Source organism: Atractosteus spatula, chromosome 7 (genome assembly GCF_055471065.1).
Source record: "Atractosteus spatula isolate fAtrSpa1 chromosome 7, fAtrSpa1.hap1, whole genome shotgun sequence".
Lineage (NCBI taxonomy): Eukaryota > Metazoa > Chordata > Actinopteri > Semionotiformes > Lepisosteidae > Atractosteus > Atractosteus spatula.
The window spans coordinates 44,520,767-44,538,729 of record NC_142712.1 but is presented as its reverse complement, the minus strand read 5'-3'; the positions used below and the strand labels follow the sequence as shown (position 1 = coordinate 44,538,729).

Here is a 17,963-nt window from a genome sequence, read left to right as displayed (position 1 = left end):
AGAAATTACAGTCGACGTGGCAGAAAATAGATACTGCTTCTTACTGTGAGTACTTTTACAATTCTCCATATGCAGACCTAAAAGTATTCATGCAAAAATGAAAATCAATCATGAACTTAATTCTATTATACGCCTGGTTTATGTCTGACTTTAAAAAAACATGACCCTGACAGTGAGGGATAACCATACTATGCTATCTTTCACATGAACAATTTACAAAATGCATTCAAACCATTCATATTTATTGAAATACATAAGAAATCTGTCAATCTATTTATGCATGTAAATTTCTAAAAAATAAAGTCCATTCATTTCTTGATATTGATTAAATGTCTTGGACATCACGGGGGCACAGTAATTAGCACTGCTGCCTCGCAACACTGTGGTATGATTCCTGGGGTGCTATCTACTTGGAGTTTGTATGTTCTTATGTCTTTTCATCAGTTTGAAAACCATTACTGTAAATACTGTAGTATTATACTAGTGAAATACTGTAGAAAAGCAAGCAATTTGACAGTTTGGTCACTATAGAATGGATGCTGTGATGAACAATAAGAATAGTATAAGAATTATGCCTTTAGAAACATAACTACTAACTGATTCAACTGTATTTCTAACCAAATTGACTTTGGCCTCTGAAATTAAAAGATTTATAAAATTTTACATATCTATATACAGATGCAGCCATTCAAAATGCGCGGTAAAACCCTGTACCGCGCGAAATTACCTGCAGAATAGCGCGGAATACCGCAGTATGTTATTGGCTGGCCAAAATGATGAAAGGTTGCACTTGTGGTGCACTGGTTGTAAGTGAAACGATTGCTTCATTTAATCTCTTAACTGTGCATGTTTAAATCCACTTAATATTGAATATTAATGTGGAATTTTACAACTAAAGGGAAATTTTGATAGCTGAGCTATAAAAATAACTTACTGTGGATATTTTGGAAACATTTTTACGTGCTTATTCTGACTATATTAAGTTTATATACTTTATGAAAAGTTATAATGTTTTAACCTTTTCTATGAATACTTGTGTTTGTTATTGCAGTAAAAAATACAGAATTTGATGAAATCGCATATGTAAAGAAATTAATAATGATATTTAAGGATTTATTTATTTTCATATAGCTCAAAGTATTACCGTAGTCCAAGTTCTTTGTAAACATCTGCATCAATTTGATTCACCCGTGATCACTTGAAAACATTTTGCCTACCCTTTTCAGCTATAGCTTAAGTTGTCAAGCGGTGTGTTGGTGTAATGGCTTTGAGGTGTGACTCGCATGCTGGAGGTTGGGGGATTCGAACCGAGCTCCCGGCATGAGTTTTCCTTTAACATATAAACATTTCTTTGAAAAAACGAAAATATTAAATATTATGGAAACTATATTGAATTTTTTTGGTATTTATAAATATCACAACATGTCCAAAGTTAAGTGATTTATTAATAGCAACTAATAATTTCAAGCTGCTTGTATTTTAAAATTGTATTTATTTTGGGGTGATTTGTCACTGTTTTCACAACCTTCAATTTATTAAATGTCTATTTTTGAGACAGGGTGTTCCAGACCTCTTTTTAATTTCTGAAACTCCCTCTGTATTTCCTGTTTTCACACAGATAAGAATAAACTCCATATGCAAATCTTTTCACAGGCGGAAAGATGTTCTGTGCTCTTACCACAGTACGCATTGTTACATTTTTAAGCATCAATCGAAGCATTCTGAAGTCTATTAAAATCGTAAAAAATGATACCAAATAATATTGGTGAAACTGTTACCTGTCCTTGATATAGCAGTTAGAACATAGATAGTTGGATTTACACTTATAAAAAATGTTCAAATTTTAATGCGATACAGATGATAATGTTAATAATAAATTACCTTGGACAATCTGTAAACTGATGATTTATAGAGGAGATGCGTTGTCCTGTTTTTCTCGGTACTTTAGGTTTAAAACTTGAACAAAGACATGCTACATGAATACAGCGCGATGTTGTATAGTTTAAAAGCCACTACAGTATAGCTTGTTGGAATTACGTTTATTTGTCCTGAATCAAAGTTTAACTCGTTCAGAGCACCCTACATTACAAACTCAGAGTGTTTCATTGTCTATTGCAACAGTATCGATAGCAATGTAGTTAAAAGGAACATGTCGAAATGTTTCCAAAATAATCACAAGTGAACAAGTTGAGGGATTCGATAATAATAGAGAAATCATAACAATAACCCTGAGCTGTTTCATGTTAATCTTGCAATCCAACTGAAAGAAGGACACTTAAATCAACAAGAAGACACTATTGTTTCATTGACAAAAAGAAACGTCACACTCTCTTGTTTAATCTGATTGTTTTGTTGCTGTGCAGACTGTTAAACCAGAGGAAAAAAGCGTCTCTTTGAGCATTTCGTTTATCCGATTGCGTATTCGTTTCCAATCAAAGTAAGTTTTGAGAATCTCCGATTCACTGATTCACCATGCCTGTAATGTTTTCCCAGAGATTGCAAGGCAAGGCCCTTTTGCCTCTGGACCCGTCAAAATTTATGGATGTGGTCCACTCCCAGTAAATTTCAAATGTCACAAAATTACGAAATAGAAGAGCGGTGTAATGGTCGGCTCTGGCGTTCCCATCTGTGCAGATGCACCACAAGTACAATCTCTCCTCCTTCTCTTAACTGATGGGCAAAAGTTGGATATCTGGGAGAACTGTACATGACATTGGCATTTGTGAATTCTGCTGTGGTACAGAGCCTTCAGACCACAGGCATTTTAAAGATTGCAATTATTGAAAATGTTCACAGCTTTTATTTTAACAATATCTAGTACATTTTTAGAAACCTTCGTTTGAAAAAAGCAGGTCCCATGTTGTAAGCGAGCTCATAATTTGTTATATTTTTATGCATCAGTTGAAACGTTCAGAAGTCTCTTAAAAACATAAAAATGTAACATTGTATGGCATGATGGGCAACTGACTCTTTCAATTTTTAAAGAAAATAAGAAACAATCATGTGTGTCTGTCTAAATTAGACATTGCATGACTTTAAACAATCCATAAACAAACGGGTTTAGATAGTTAAAAACATGTTTTGTGCACAAAAAACGGCACGATCAGCTTAGAGTCTTTGTGTAAGCTGTATGTTCTTTTTACTTTTTAATTAAACATTTTAAACACTTTAATTCTGTAAACGCAACACACATTTTGTACAGAAATAAAATAATGTTTTCTACAGGTGTTAAGCAGATCAGCAGGCTGCTGAGAAAATAGCACACTGCCCACTAACTGTAAATACCGTTCTACAGCTTCTATTTTTTAAAAAACATTTAGAAAAGTTTCATCTATACAAATACCACAGACTATTCTCAATTGTTTTTTCTGAATGTCACACTTAGTTCAATATTTTATTTACTAAAAAAGAAAGTCAGGTGTTAGCATAAACTATTAGTTTAATCAATAATCAATAATATTAACATTTGCAATAACATTTCCACATCTTGTAAAAACATTAATTTACAAGACTTTGTTCAAAAATATAATTTGAAATTAAGACGGGACACACGTTTTTCTGTCTCTTCCTACTCTCTCTCACCCGCTTTGATTCGGATACAGAATGATTAAAAATGGGATTATCATCTCGCACCAGAGGGAAGGGAAAAAAGCTGGTAGTGCTTGTGTTGTTTATTTCAGTCTCCATCACTTTGCCCAGTGATATAGCTTTTATATAAACAAAATCTAGTGTATATTCCAGTCGCTGTAGGGGGAGGGTGTGTGGGGAAACGTTTAGGCTGCAATTGAATTGGGGCTCAGTATTCTTCACACCTGAAACATTGTTTTCTCTGAAAGCGTTTTCTTCCCTCTTTAGCTGATCTTTTTGTAGCCTTCACATGCTGACACAGCTCCCTACGTGAATTCTTGTTCTTGACTGAGAAAGCTTTAGAGAACTTTACAACCATTTTTTTCAACAAATTGTAAATATGACGTTTACATTGGCGTTTTTATTAATTTTCCACTTAAGCGTATGGAGGAGTGTCAGATGTCAAGGAGAGCCCCCCCCCCCCCCCCCCACCACTACCACCACCACCTTCCCCCCACCGACAGACTGACAAAGCAATTGGGAAGTATTAACTATTCAGCCATTGCAAAGGGTGCAACTGCAGCAGCCACAATTAGATAAAAAATCCTTTTTTTCTCCTGATGGTAATTGTAACAAATTGTCACATTTCACTTCCTTGCGTAACAATCATGACGTTCTCATCCAAACAAAGGTTTAATTTTTTTAAATTTTGAAACCATGATCTTGTTATGCAGGTGTGAAGTAGAGTTAACAGCTTCAGATTTAAAAGGTAATTAAGAATATCTTCCATAGCACATTAACATTGGGATGTTCTTAATGTTTAATGTCAAAATGTTTCCGAAATGTCAACTTGTGATATTTTAGCTGCTTACTGTAGCTATACGATTCCATATTAATATAACAATTAATAATCAATGGGTATTAAATAAGTACAACTTTTTTTACAATTACAGCAAGTGTTGTTCTTACTACGTAATCTTAGAAAAGGATAAAACGTTATAACTTTTTACGAAGTACAGTATATAAACTTTATAATATTAGAACAAACACATTAAAACCATAACCCACTGTAAGTTACCAAGTTAAAGACTTTGATGCATAAAATATTTATAAAGAGGGTATAACAACGTTGGGTAAGTTTTCATATTTAGTTATCACCACCATCTACGGTGCACACATTAGGTTACTATGTGTACAGTATTACATGAAAGTACTGTTTTTGTTTTCAGCTACCAAAATTTACCATTGGATTTTCTCTATGTAAATGTAAAGCTGAAAAAGGCACATCACGGTCACAAGCTACTGCATAATAACAGTTTAAAAATAATAAAAGTCTAAACAGTGTACAGATTCAAAACCAAGTGTTTTCTGGTAGCAGCCCAAAATGCTCCAAATGTCCCCTTGGAGGTTTTACAAAGAACTATAGTCACATTACTGAAAATATCTAAAATGCTGCGGACGACCCAGTCTACCGCAACCTCGCACAGTGTGGCACAGCCGCTCAACCGAAAACTACTGCAGTATCCCTTGTGCGTTCTAAATGGCTGGATTAACCCTAACCCTGAACCACTAATCCAGCACTAAGTATGTGAAAACAAAAATAATGATGGGCAAAAATTAACAATGTTTCTAAACTTTACTTGGGCCCCAAAGTACAGCAATGAGGTTAAAAATGCTCGAGTACTAGAAGAATGCTAACCCTAACCCTAGCGGGTGTTCAAACTGAGCAATTCCGGAATGTGTCTCTGAAGCCCTCCATTTAACAGATGTAAAAAATGTTCCTCAATCTAAAAAATAGGAACTTAAACAATCAAATCCGTCCATCTTCTTCATTAATGAACCCACTCTGAGTATTTGTTTTTCACTTGAAAAATTCTGTTACAGTGGTATTAAATTAGGATGCAGTTCGGGCCAGACTAGGGTTAGGGTTACTAGATCTATCCAATTTTGACATCAATTATACTTCTTTTTGCACTTGAAATGACAAATTTGAGAGTTTACCCAATAGAATTCATTTTCTTAACACTTTTTTGACATAGTTTTGTATGATAAATCCTGTATTGTCTAGTGCAGCACTAATCCAGCACCAAGTGTGTAAAAAACAAAAATAATGATGGGCGAGAGGTATCACTGCTTCTAAACTTGGGCCCTGTAAACTGTATGTTAGAAATATATGGTTCTTAAAGCCATGGACACCGAGTCCTTATAAAACATATACTGGTGTATTTACTACAGTTACTTGCCTAATTATTAACTGTTGATTCCCTTAATGATTTTCGATAGCAGAACTATAAATATATGCAATGTTTCAATTCAGCTATTTGTTATTCAGGAGGTTGAGAAAATCTGCATCTTAGTTAAATGACCACACATTTTTTGAGAATACTTATTTGCATTATGGGCTATGTTTCTCAAAAACTTATAACTCATTGCAGGTGTGATAATTATAATTCCATCTTTTCATGTTTTGGTTGTCACAGGACCTGAATTCGATAATAAATTCAATGTTTTCTCTGTGTCCGATTTTACACTTAATTAGTGTAAACTTAATTAAGCCTAATTAAAGAGACTGCATTGTGATGCATTTCAGTAATATTTATGGCTTAATAAGTACTCTGAAGCCAGCTGTGGTGATAAAAAAATCAGTGTTACCAGAGTCAGAGAGTCAGAAAACAGAATAATGATTCAAATTTGTTACTTCCGATTGCCTTCAGTGTCTATGGTGCTTGACTGGTATAATCTTGCTTTGGTTGCTGAAAACAGGTTAGTTACTGTACAAAACAATTATTGAGTTATACAGTAAAGAAACTCCTCAGGTGTGGAATTCAACAAGTATCAAAAAGAAAGGCATTTTCTGTATAATCAGTCATTTCAGCAGAAACAGGTTTTTCCATTCACTTACAGGACCCTCCCACGCCTTCCCCCATGCAGAAAGCCCTAAAATCTGACAATTCAGCACAACACAAACAGGAACAGCTCTGCGTATTTGGCAATGTCATTTTTTTCCCCATGACATCGACTTCCCTGAATCGCCTCTGCTGGATTTCGTTAAACTAAATCAGCTGATTATGAAACTGTCAGTGCCCTCATCTTACAACAGCTGAGCATTATATAATAATAGTATTAGCCTAGTGGAGTACGCGAAGGTAGAACTCCTTCTTTTCTTTTGCAGAGTAAAGCCAAACTCAGGAAGTGGGATGCCACTGGGATATTACCTCAACATAATTAGTTTTCCCAGTCGTCCTAGTTACATCATTCACAGTTACGCCTCCTGTTTTGAAAAGCAGCACTAAGAAAATAAATTATGAAACAAACAAAGAAAACTACAGCGATAACAAAAGTTATTCATGAACAGCACACCCTACCATGGAAACACTGAAATACATTCATCGTTTTCAGAAACTGCTAACTGCCCAGTACAACATCAGAATGAAAGTATTTGATTCTGGAAAATATGTTTTTTTTATCTTAAACTCTAAAGATGCAGCATCTTGTATTTTGCATGTATAGCAAAATAACATTCTTATTTGTCGTGCGTTTATTCTGATAATGTGGCATACAGTATTTCCATTATGCTTTAATTATTGTAAATAGGATTCATTTTTCTTCTTCAAATTACAGAAAACAACAATCATAGCAAAATTATTTTCCATTGATTTCAGCTTAATTAAAACATTAGTAGTTCCCTTAATTTCTCCATTGTTTTACCCAAAGTATCCTTGCTTTAACCAATACTGTTTATTGATACCAGAATCTGGAAAAGATATTTGTATTACTCTCATTAACCCACACTGAAATATGTGGTATTTCATTCAGTACCAAAATGTATTTTATAAAATGAACAGAAAATGTCACTTAGCTCGTACAAATTGTAATTCTTATAAACTTTTTGTAGTACAGTAGGTGCCATTGGATAGATTACATAGCTGAAAAAACAAGTGTGACAGGATAGCAGAAACAAGGATATTACTTTTGGCTGACATTCTGCTAGAGGTCATTCAGGCATCTATTACAAATAAAAGGCTCACATGTAGTGAATGAATTAACTGATTAATAAGATGACTGATAAAGTGGTTAGAATAACTTTCTCACATGGGCTTAAGTTAGACCGGTTTGCTATATAAAGGGATTCACAATGTCAGGTTATCTATAGTAAGTATTTCTTTTGTGTTTTGTAAAATTTTGGTAAATTTTCATGCACAGTATTTATTTTTCCATTGAGGTTTGTCCATATGCCACGTACTGAGAAGTAGGCCTGTCGCAGCATTACGCTGATTTATTACCAGAGCTGATCTTCAGAGGGTTTACTGTGAAGGTCAAAGGCTGGTATCAGGTGGGGGCGCTGCTGGAAATAAGCACTGTACTGTACATCTGTGATGCATGCTTTGAACCACGTTACAGGTGGTGTTTTATGAGATTCTGTCCCATTTTTCTCATAAAGGCTGGACAAGCGTGTGTCTGTTCACTGGTCTCTGAGCCCCAGATGCGATGATACCACAGCTTAAGCGATAAATGTTCCATGGGGTTTAGTTCTGGAAAGTAGAGCACCTCTTTCATTTTGTCATCTTGAAAGAATGACAATGTTACGCAAACAGCTAGAAGACAGGCGTTGTCCTACTGGAATATCATATCATCATGAGCCCACAGGAAGAGCAGCAAGCGAGGTCCCAGGACCTCAGTTCCCAATTGTTCAATGTAGTACTGTGCAGTCAGGTTGCCTTCAATCACTACAAGCAGAATTATGTAGAAATTATACACTCTTGCCCAGTCCATCACCCTTAGTTCTCCTCATCATTTAATATGTGAAGTATAAGTAAAAATTAGGGCATTGTTCTGTGTATCTGCTAAATACGTACTGACATCCATTAGGGCTGCTAACACAAAACCTTGCTTCAAATGTTAAAGATGACCTAGTTCAATAGATACATCACCTACTTTGCTCTGCCTGTACATATCAAGTTATAATCAAATTTGATATTATATTATCATATTACAATATACCAATCCTAATTATAAATAATGATTTATATATTGGTTACTTTCTGTATTCTTCCTGAATGTCACTATGCCTGACATTCAACAGGATAAACCACCTCATCACCTGTGCCACCCAAATGTTATATAATCAGTTACAAATGATCAGGTAATCAAAATTAAGCTAGGAATGTTCAATTAATTCCTTGAATCTGTATCCTTCATTTCTAAGTCATAAATACATAAAGAAATTGGTTTATTATATTTCAGGTTATAATAAGAAATTAAACAAATCATTAACTTCAATATTTTATTAGATAAAATTTTATTAGACTAGATTTTATTAGTGATTCTTGGAATATTTTTTAAGTTGTATGTTATTTAACTCATTGTTGCTGCTGCTGTTCTGTGTTTATGTTTTCGTGTTTCCTTAATGCCTAAGTATTGAAGCACACATGCAAATAAGCATTTCATTGCATTTGTGCATATGACAAAAAACTGAACTGAAAGATATTTCAGCAGTTTATTGCAGTCGTATATCTAAGAAGAGTTAAAGTAGGTTTTATGTCTACAGAGCATTCTAGTGGGATGATAAAATCCAGTCATCTTTTTAAAATTCTATAATGGGTTTAAATGCACATCATGGAAAAAAATTGAATATTTTCTGAAAATAGAATATTTCCCACCCACACCCTTGTACGCCTTGCAGAACTGGTACTCTCACTTAATGCATTCTCTTTCAGTAACCTTTTTTACCAGCAAGTTAGTGGAGTTGCCATGGGCACCAGAATGGGACCCAGCTATGCTAATTTACTTGTCAGCGGGGTAGAAGAACGCTCCTTCGCTTCCTACACTGGCTTTGTCCTGGACCTCTACAAGTGATACATCGATGACTGTGTTGGTGCCACCACATGCTCTAATGACCAGCTAGAGCACTTCCTGCATCAATTCACTAACTCTCACCCGTCCCTCAAATATACAGCTAAATATCCTCCACTACTCTTCTGTTTCTAGACATAAACCTATCCATTAACACTCCCCGACTCTCTACTTCAGTCTATTACACACCCACAGATTCACAGAGCTGTCTTCTGTACAGCTCATTTTACCCCAAACACACTAAAAACTCTCTTCCTTTTTCAGTTCCTTCGGCTACAACAACTCTGCAGTGATAATATCAATTTCCAGAACCAAGCACTCAAAATACACTCTTTTTTCATCAACAGAGCCAAAAACAGCCCATCGGACCATCAACTCGATCAGGAACTCCTGGCCTAACAACCACATTCCTTTGGTGTTTCCCTGACACCCTAACGCACTCTCTATCCCCGGGACCGCTAACAACAACTTTTCCATCCTACAGGATGATCCCTCCATTGGGGCTCTCTTCCCTGACCACCTAATCTGTGTAAACTTCTTATTCACAGCTCCCTTGACCACCCTCAGCAATCATCCACACCAGGCACTTTGCCCTGCAACAGATCTCGCTGTATCACCCACAAGTACATATCTAATACCACACTCATTCAAGACCCCTCAGGACAATTCTGGATCACTCAGGTGACATCTTGTAACTCCAGCAACCTTATTTATTGTATCTCTTGCAGTAAATGCCCAGCTATCTACATTGGGAAAACAGGAAGGAGACTTGGAGACCGCTTCAGAGAACATGTTAGGGCTATGAAGATTAAAGATTTCACCAAGCCCATAGATTCTCATTTCACCTCTGACGGCCATGATCAGACTGATCTCTCCGTCTGCGTTCTCAAAGTAGGGTTTCTTAACTCCTATACCAGAAAGACATCAGAAACTAAAATTATCCTGAAACTTAATTCACACCTTCCCCCTTCTCTCAACGACAAACTTGTTTTCTTCTAATTCTCTCTATTCATTTGTAGGTTTTGTTTCACACCTCTCCTCACCTCTCTCGACCTCGCACCACTTGATTGGCCACTCTGCTTCTCCCCTGCTCCCGCCTCCTCCTCTCTCCTGGTTTTTGTTTTCCAAATATATAAGATAAGATATAAGATAAGATATATCATCTTTGCTGACTGCCCTATCTTTCTTACACCCAAAGAAGGCTCCACAGCCAAAATGTTGTGTTTTCTTTCTTCTCTTTTCAGCATGGAATAAACCTATTACTTATTATTTTTCAGAGTAATGTGTTAGATGTTCCATTTGCTCTATTGGAATAAAAGTAGTGATAGTCTGATGGCAGGGACCTGAAATGGAGTAAAATATACTGTAAGTACATCACTCTGCTGGCAGAGGGAGAGTCTGAAGAGGGCGTCTAGAACAAAATATCCAGCCAATAGCCATGCTATTGAAACTGAATCTTAGAATCTTTCAAGAAACAGCTGGATGAGATACTTGGATTGATTTGATACTACCAAATAATTTATCAAAATTTTTAGATTATGTACTGATTAGAAGGATAACCCTGCCTGTAAGACTCTCCTCTCGTCTCAAATGTCTGATATTCAGGATTGGGAAGTATCTTACGCTTCAAGGCAAATCCTCAGGATTAACCAGCCGCATGAACACGCTCTCAGTATATTCTGAGAAAAAATGCTGAACATGGTGCTTTGTTTCTAGCTAACATGCCAGGTCTCATTATCACGTTATAGTTCTCCACTGCATCATGAGAGCAGCCAGCTGAATCTGCTCTGCTCCAGTATTCCATGGAAAACATTGTTGGCCTTGTTGAAATAGTCATTTCTTCAATAGTAGCTCCTGTAAACTGGTTTTATAATCAGTTGATATCTGATGTTTCCCAATGACATTTTCCAAAACTAAAGTGGAATTAGCATTCTAACAGTCTAGAATCCACACAACAGAAACTGAAGTTTGTATTCCTTTTAATCCGTAAAACAATTAACACAACAATGACAGTAAAATGAAGAAAATTAATCTGTTTGTGAGAACAGAAAAAAAGATTAAGGAGTTTTATATACTCACCCATATGCTATCCAATGCTTTTAAGTATTACAGGTAAATAAGTGATAAGAACCATTATGAATTAAAGATGCAGCATATTCAAACAAAAGAATATCTGTTATATAGGTTATATAGGTTTAAAGTAAATCAGCATACAGTATCACTGCTGAAGATCATAAAAACTAAAATGAAGCATATTCTGCTAATGCTATGCACTTGCAAAAAAATTCAGCAAGGACAGAGTTTACATGTAGTAAATAATAATCTTCAATGAATGATAATGTGGTTTGATAAATAACCTAGTTACATTGCATGCTTTGGAAATCTTAAGCTTAGTTGTTATATTTTCAAAAATCAGTATTAGGTTACAAGTTGTACATACTGCAAAGCTAAACTTGTCACTACAGAACATAAAACAAGAGGCTGATTTTAAAGGTACTAACTTCCTGAAAATTAAAGATAAATAAAACGGGAGCTTCAGTAAATGTATCATCCCTGTGTTCTGAATATCTTAACAGCCACATCACTGGATCACAAAAAACAACCAGGCAAAATTTAGTGACATCTTACATAGTTCCACAAGCTCTATGATCTCAGTCTGCAATATTTCAAATATGAAGGACAGGGCCCCCTTCATGTTTTCAATTAAGTAAATTATCAGAGACTGTATGGCAATAAATACAAATGGGGTAGAGACAGAATGACAAAATGCCAATCACCATTGCTACACATTAATCTTACTTTTCATTTCTTCACATTTACTAGAAGCACAAAAATGTTTAATAAATATAGAAAAAGATTCTTAACATGTCCCTTGAACATCTGCAAAAGAATAAAAATGCACCATATTTGCTATGGCCAAGACAAACAAGAGCAAATGAAAGGAAAATAACACTCACTATTGTAACTGAAAACATGTCTGGTATCTCATAATATTGGTCCAATAACTTTTCTGTAATAGTACTGAAATTTAAACTAAACCCTGTGGGCAAGATGAATGCTATAATTACAAAAGAATACATACAGTACATAGTTCAAGTAACATTAATATTACTGTAGCAGAAAAAAAATAACACTCAAACGCTTTTCATGTATTCAAACCCCTTCATTGTATTGCTCCTCAAATATTTCATAAGAATGCAGAGATTAATCATAGATATTTTGCCCACTTCACTCCTTTAGCTATGGAAATTCCTTTTTTCCTCTTGAATCTCTCATAGTTTATTGTGATGTTCCTGAACAGTATTTGGGTTACTTAAAAGTAAAACTGAATCTGTTCTGGAATCTTTATAACAAGAGATTCTATTTTTTTATTGCAGAGAGGGTTTGAATTATTCATAAAATAAGGACAAGTCGCCCAGAGGCTAAGAGATTCTTTTCGTTTACGTGTCAGAAGTGTCTTAAAAGACTGAACCAAAAATAAGTAGCACAAAGGAAAAAGTGCAGGCAATCATATTACTGCACAGCTCTATAGTTTTTTTGGCATTTGAAAAAGAAAAATCCAGTCTATTCCTTGGATTCCAAAGGCATAAATCTTGGAAATGGACACATTCCAGCATTACATAATCTATAATGGAAACAATCCTAAGAACTAAACTTATGTATGAAACACAAACTGGTGTGGAAAACAAATTCTTCTGTTTAAAAATGACAATTCCTCAACCATCTCTAATCCAATTTGACCTTGAGACTGCCACAGACATTTTAGATTTATAATGTAAGAATAGTGATTATAAAACATAGCTCTAATACTTCAAGGAATGAATTTATGGTATAACTTTTAAATCATCTTCAACAAGCCTCTGCTCATGAAATATTTCATCAGTCCATCTCATATAACTATCATACTCTTTTGCTAAAGCCATAGTGAACAGGATAAGAGTCAGAATTCTAGCCTTTTTATTTGTTTTGGTATTTATAAGGCACATACGTCTTTACAAGGAAATATTTTATGCACTATTCTAAAGATCCTGATGTGATAAATATAAATTCCACCAAAGTACACAATGACCCCGCAAGCACTGCAGGAGCTGAAACCCTGACAAGGTGTCTGTGTCATCATATTCAACTACGCTTGCTGGTGATCTGAGCAGAGGCCACCCAGACAGTAGAACAAAAGCCTACTGGCAACCTATTCCACTTACACATTCCTATGCTCAATGCAACCCATTGCAGAGCACAACAAGGTTGCTTTTTCACCTACCGACAGCATATATTCTAGAAGGTTACAGGAAATAAGATTCACAGCCTTGTATTTCTGTTGTGTGAACTATAACTGAAAACTAGACCAACTCACTGTTTTGAACAGGTTATTACTGTCCCTGTAAGAAAAGTTTGCAGTGTGTTGCTTGTGTGGCTATGTGAGTAACAAGGTGAGGAATACAGAAACAAGGAGGCAGCAGCTGTTGCTTTTTAGAGAGATGAATTCCAGGGGTCTGACTGCACTGGTATTATAGGCTATTGTAAAAATCACACCCAAGTTAACTTCCAGTTTATGAAGCCCAGTGTTATCATAATGTGCATATAACAAAAAAAAATCTAGTTCTATCTACCGAATGTATGCATGGTTACAGAATTGTAATGTTTCTGATCTGGCAGGGTTGAATATTGAGACAATGGTTATAAGGAGTTAACTTAATTTAATCTGACATCAACTTACTTTATAAACACTATATAATTGTTTTAATTTTTTTCACCATACCAAAAAAAGAACTTATAGCCTTAGAAAGATTTCAAGAAGAACAAAACGAGTGAAAAATGATTCCTGGAATTTGTCATTACAGCATAAGGCATATATAATCCTCTTCAGTCTGGAAAGAATTTGAGAGGAGACGTAAATTAAATATATATGATCCTCAGAGGTACTGATAAGGTTGATTTAGGACACTATTACACAACCTGTAGTGAAAGTAGTACATGGGATGACAATTGTAAAATAAGACCTTAAATGTCTGGGCAGTTTTAAGAAATTGTTGAGTGACACTACAACTACTGAACAACTAAATTAACTAAATGAATGAACGACTAAACTAATGTACCTAATAAGAAAAAATGGGCCAAAAGGCTATCTCTTGTTTACATTCTTTCTTAATTTTGTGAAATTTACATTCTATAAGTAATCCTTGATCACAACATTGATGACATATTTCTAAATTCTCCTTAATTTTCCCTTCCATGTTGTAGATTATAGGATTTGGTCTACTTTTGAATCTGTTAAACACAGTAAAACTGTTTAAACCTCCTTTCTGAAAAGGACTGAAAATAATAAAAGTTTTCAAAGTCCCTTACTTGCACATCATTATGTGTGTGAACAGACTAAATTTAGCATTTCCCACATTCCCAGAAAGCTGTTTTGAAAATGTATTCTTTTTCCATTTTAGTGAAAAAATAATAATTCTGATGTTAATTATGCTTCATCACAAAAACATTCACAACAAAAACAAATTTCTCAAGTTACTCACCTACAGTGTCACAAGGTTCATCTTTGTGGACACAAAAATCAGTCCTAAAAAATTAAAATACACAGATGTTAATCAAAAGTCACAGACTTGCAGACTTGACACTTAATTTATCTGAGTTTCCACAGTTTTCTTTCAACAGTTTCAGGGTAGAGATAATAGGCAGTAACTACAAAATTGCAATCCTGATGTCCCCTGATCCATAAAAAGGTGGTTAAAAGCCAGGTAGGTAGTTGCAGAACAATAAGTCTTACTTTTGTTTAATGTGAATACTTTTAAAAAGTTGGATAATTAATACTAAAATAGAGGATGTTAAAAGGATTTTAGGAGATATTTAACATGGTTTTAGAACAGATAAATATTGCTTATCTAACCTTTTGTAAGCAACAGCATGTTTAGGTTTTCATAGTGTATTTTGCTAAAGTAACAAAATATCCACATAAACCATTATTAAATATTAAAGGCCAAAAGCGTTCAATCTAGGACCAAACATATATCTGGGTTGAGAACAAGTTAATGGATAGAAGATAGAGAGCTCAAATAAAAAGTAAATGTTAAAATGAGGGTGATGTACTGTAATTAGTTAAATAGCATAGGGTCATGTATTAGGCCTGCTAGTCTTCCTAAATTGAAACTGATTTGAACATATTTAAAAAACAAGTCAAATTCTCAGATGATACCAAAATAGGAGGATCTGCTGACACAGAGAAAGCTAAATACATTCAATAAGATGATATTTTCAATAGACAAACACAGAGTGTTACTAGTTTGCTGCCAATCACAATAGACCCTGATGAACATCCCTATTGATAGCAAATGTTAATCAGCATAATTAATGTATATCATGTTTGTTCAGTAAAATGTCAATGCACCCGCTACAAATATATGATGTCTTATTCCTCTTAATAACTTTGTGAATTTGCTGTAGATATAAATAATAACTGAAACTGCCAATGATTTTTATGCTTGTTACATACTGCAACATGGAAAACACTGTACTTGAAGAAGGAACTTAGGAAGAAAACATAGGTACTCACATTAATACATCATTTTCCTCCTCTAGATAATGTGAGGAAGCAATAAAAAAGCCAAACAAAATGTTAAAATATACAGTTAAAATTCAAGTCAATGGACCTAAAGTTTAAATCCCTTGAAGTACAGTTAGACCTGAATATTCATGTGGAATACTGTGTACAGTCTCTTCATTACAAATACATTATTTCTTTGCAATTGGTCCAAAGAAGAAAGACCAGATATATTCCTTAAAACAACATCATATACTGACTGGCTAAAAGAACTAAAAATGTTTAGTCTTGAACCGAGAGGAGTATAAGAGAATCTGAAAATTCTCTTTCGGAAAAAGTAAACCCAATGGTATGTCAGGATCAGAAAATCATGAACAAGGGAACATAAAGAGAACTGTTTTTAGAAATGAAAACAAGATGCAGTCATTTACTTTAAAGGTTGTGGAAGAGTGGAACAAGCTACCCAGTCATGTTGCTAAAACACTTTGACGTCTATCAAGAAACTGGGGTGGCTTCTTACTAGAATCCAAGTGAGCATGATCAGAAAAGTGGTGTAATCTTATTTGTAATCTTTCTTCTGTTTTAAAAAGAATAAATTAATCAGTATCATAGAGTCTTGAATAATAATACTTTCATTCAATCAAAACCTCCAGAGAGAAAATAAAAGCATGGCTGTCACCCTTTGCAGAAACTATGCTCAGATTAGACCAAAATGGGTATGCTTAATTATTTTTTCTCAAGATGAAAATGAATGCTAATATTAAAATTCAACATACATAAAACTAGATGGCACGATGCAGACGGTTTCTTCTCAAAACATAGGTTCAAATCAGGATAGAATGACAATTACCCTTCCCTGCAGGATTCAATCCTGAGGAATGGTACACAACACAAGTTACACAACTGGAGTTTAAAATTAACTTTTCTTCCTGTTAATCACACATAAAACAATCTGCTTGCCCCAGGGTTAATGGCATAATGTTCCAGAGAATCTTTTATCTCTTTATAATATGCAAATTGAAAAATAAAATTATTCCAATTTTTCGTAAACACTTCAAGCTCTGTGAAAACAATCTGAAGCAGAGCTGCTGCTGTAGAGGTTTTCTGTGGGAAACATTAACTCAGACAGAGTTAATACAGAGCACTCTGGAAGGCCATCATATTATATGTAGTATAAGCATTATATACAGTATAGTATCAAATCATGAACACAATGTATATAAGAATATACAGTGTGTATGTATATGTATGTGCAAATGTAACACTCCTACCATAATCTGTCACTGAGTAATGTGCAAGTAAAATTTCTACTAGTGCTGAGTAATTGACAAAGACAGAGATCTCTGGTTCTTCTTAGAGGTTTAACACATACTGTACAAGTGACTTGTGTTCCTACTTCCTACTAACAGCCCATGTGAATATCCTGTTAACCAGGCAAGGTGTGAACAGCTGTATCTCAGCATCTGGATATGGAGTGAAAGAATGTTTGGAATGTACAGCACACCAGAAAGCAGTGATATCTGGGAAGGCAGTTACATAAAGTGACCTTTGTTTAAATGAGCATGAAAAAAGCAGCTGAACCAATCCAGCAGAAATGCTTTTATTTCTGCATATTATTTATAATGTTTATATTTATTATAATTATTTCGTGGTTATGTATGTAGATGGTTGTTGCCTGCTCTAAATCATTTTGTTCATTGAATTAATATTTTAAAGGTGACTATACAGCAATGTATGGCCTGAATAGTGACACAAATCTTAAAGAAGAAAGGTTCTGACAGCATACAGTGGTTCTTTTCCATAAAAATACAAATTTAATTTTCTGTAGTTCAAGTAGGTAGCTGTGTCAGCATGCGTAGGCTGCAAAGGAACAAGTAAATGTTTATTCCATTCCTTTCCATTCCAAAGAGAAGAAAAGAAACAACGGTTCAACTGTGGACACTTCTTCACACCCGAAGAAGCCTCCACAGCCGAAACATTGTGTTTCTTTTCTTCTCTTTTC

General features: G+C 34.8%; 1 protein-coding gene across 1 annotated transcript in view; it reads right to left on the bottom strand.

Annotated features, from left to right (window-relative positions):
* The window catches only part of adamts17 (ADAM metallopeptidase with thrombospondin type 1 motif, 17), a 140,545-nt gene that overhangs the window by 89,103 nt on the left and 33,479 nt on the right, over positions 1–17,963 (bottom strand). Inside the window, exon 7 of the mRNA XM_088921470.1 lies at positions 14,940–14,983. Within this exon, the coding sequence (XP_088777596.1) occupies positions 14,940–14,983 (44 nt within the window). The remainder of the gene's footprint in view (positions 1–14,939; positions 14,984–17,963) is intronic.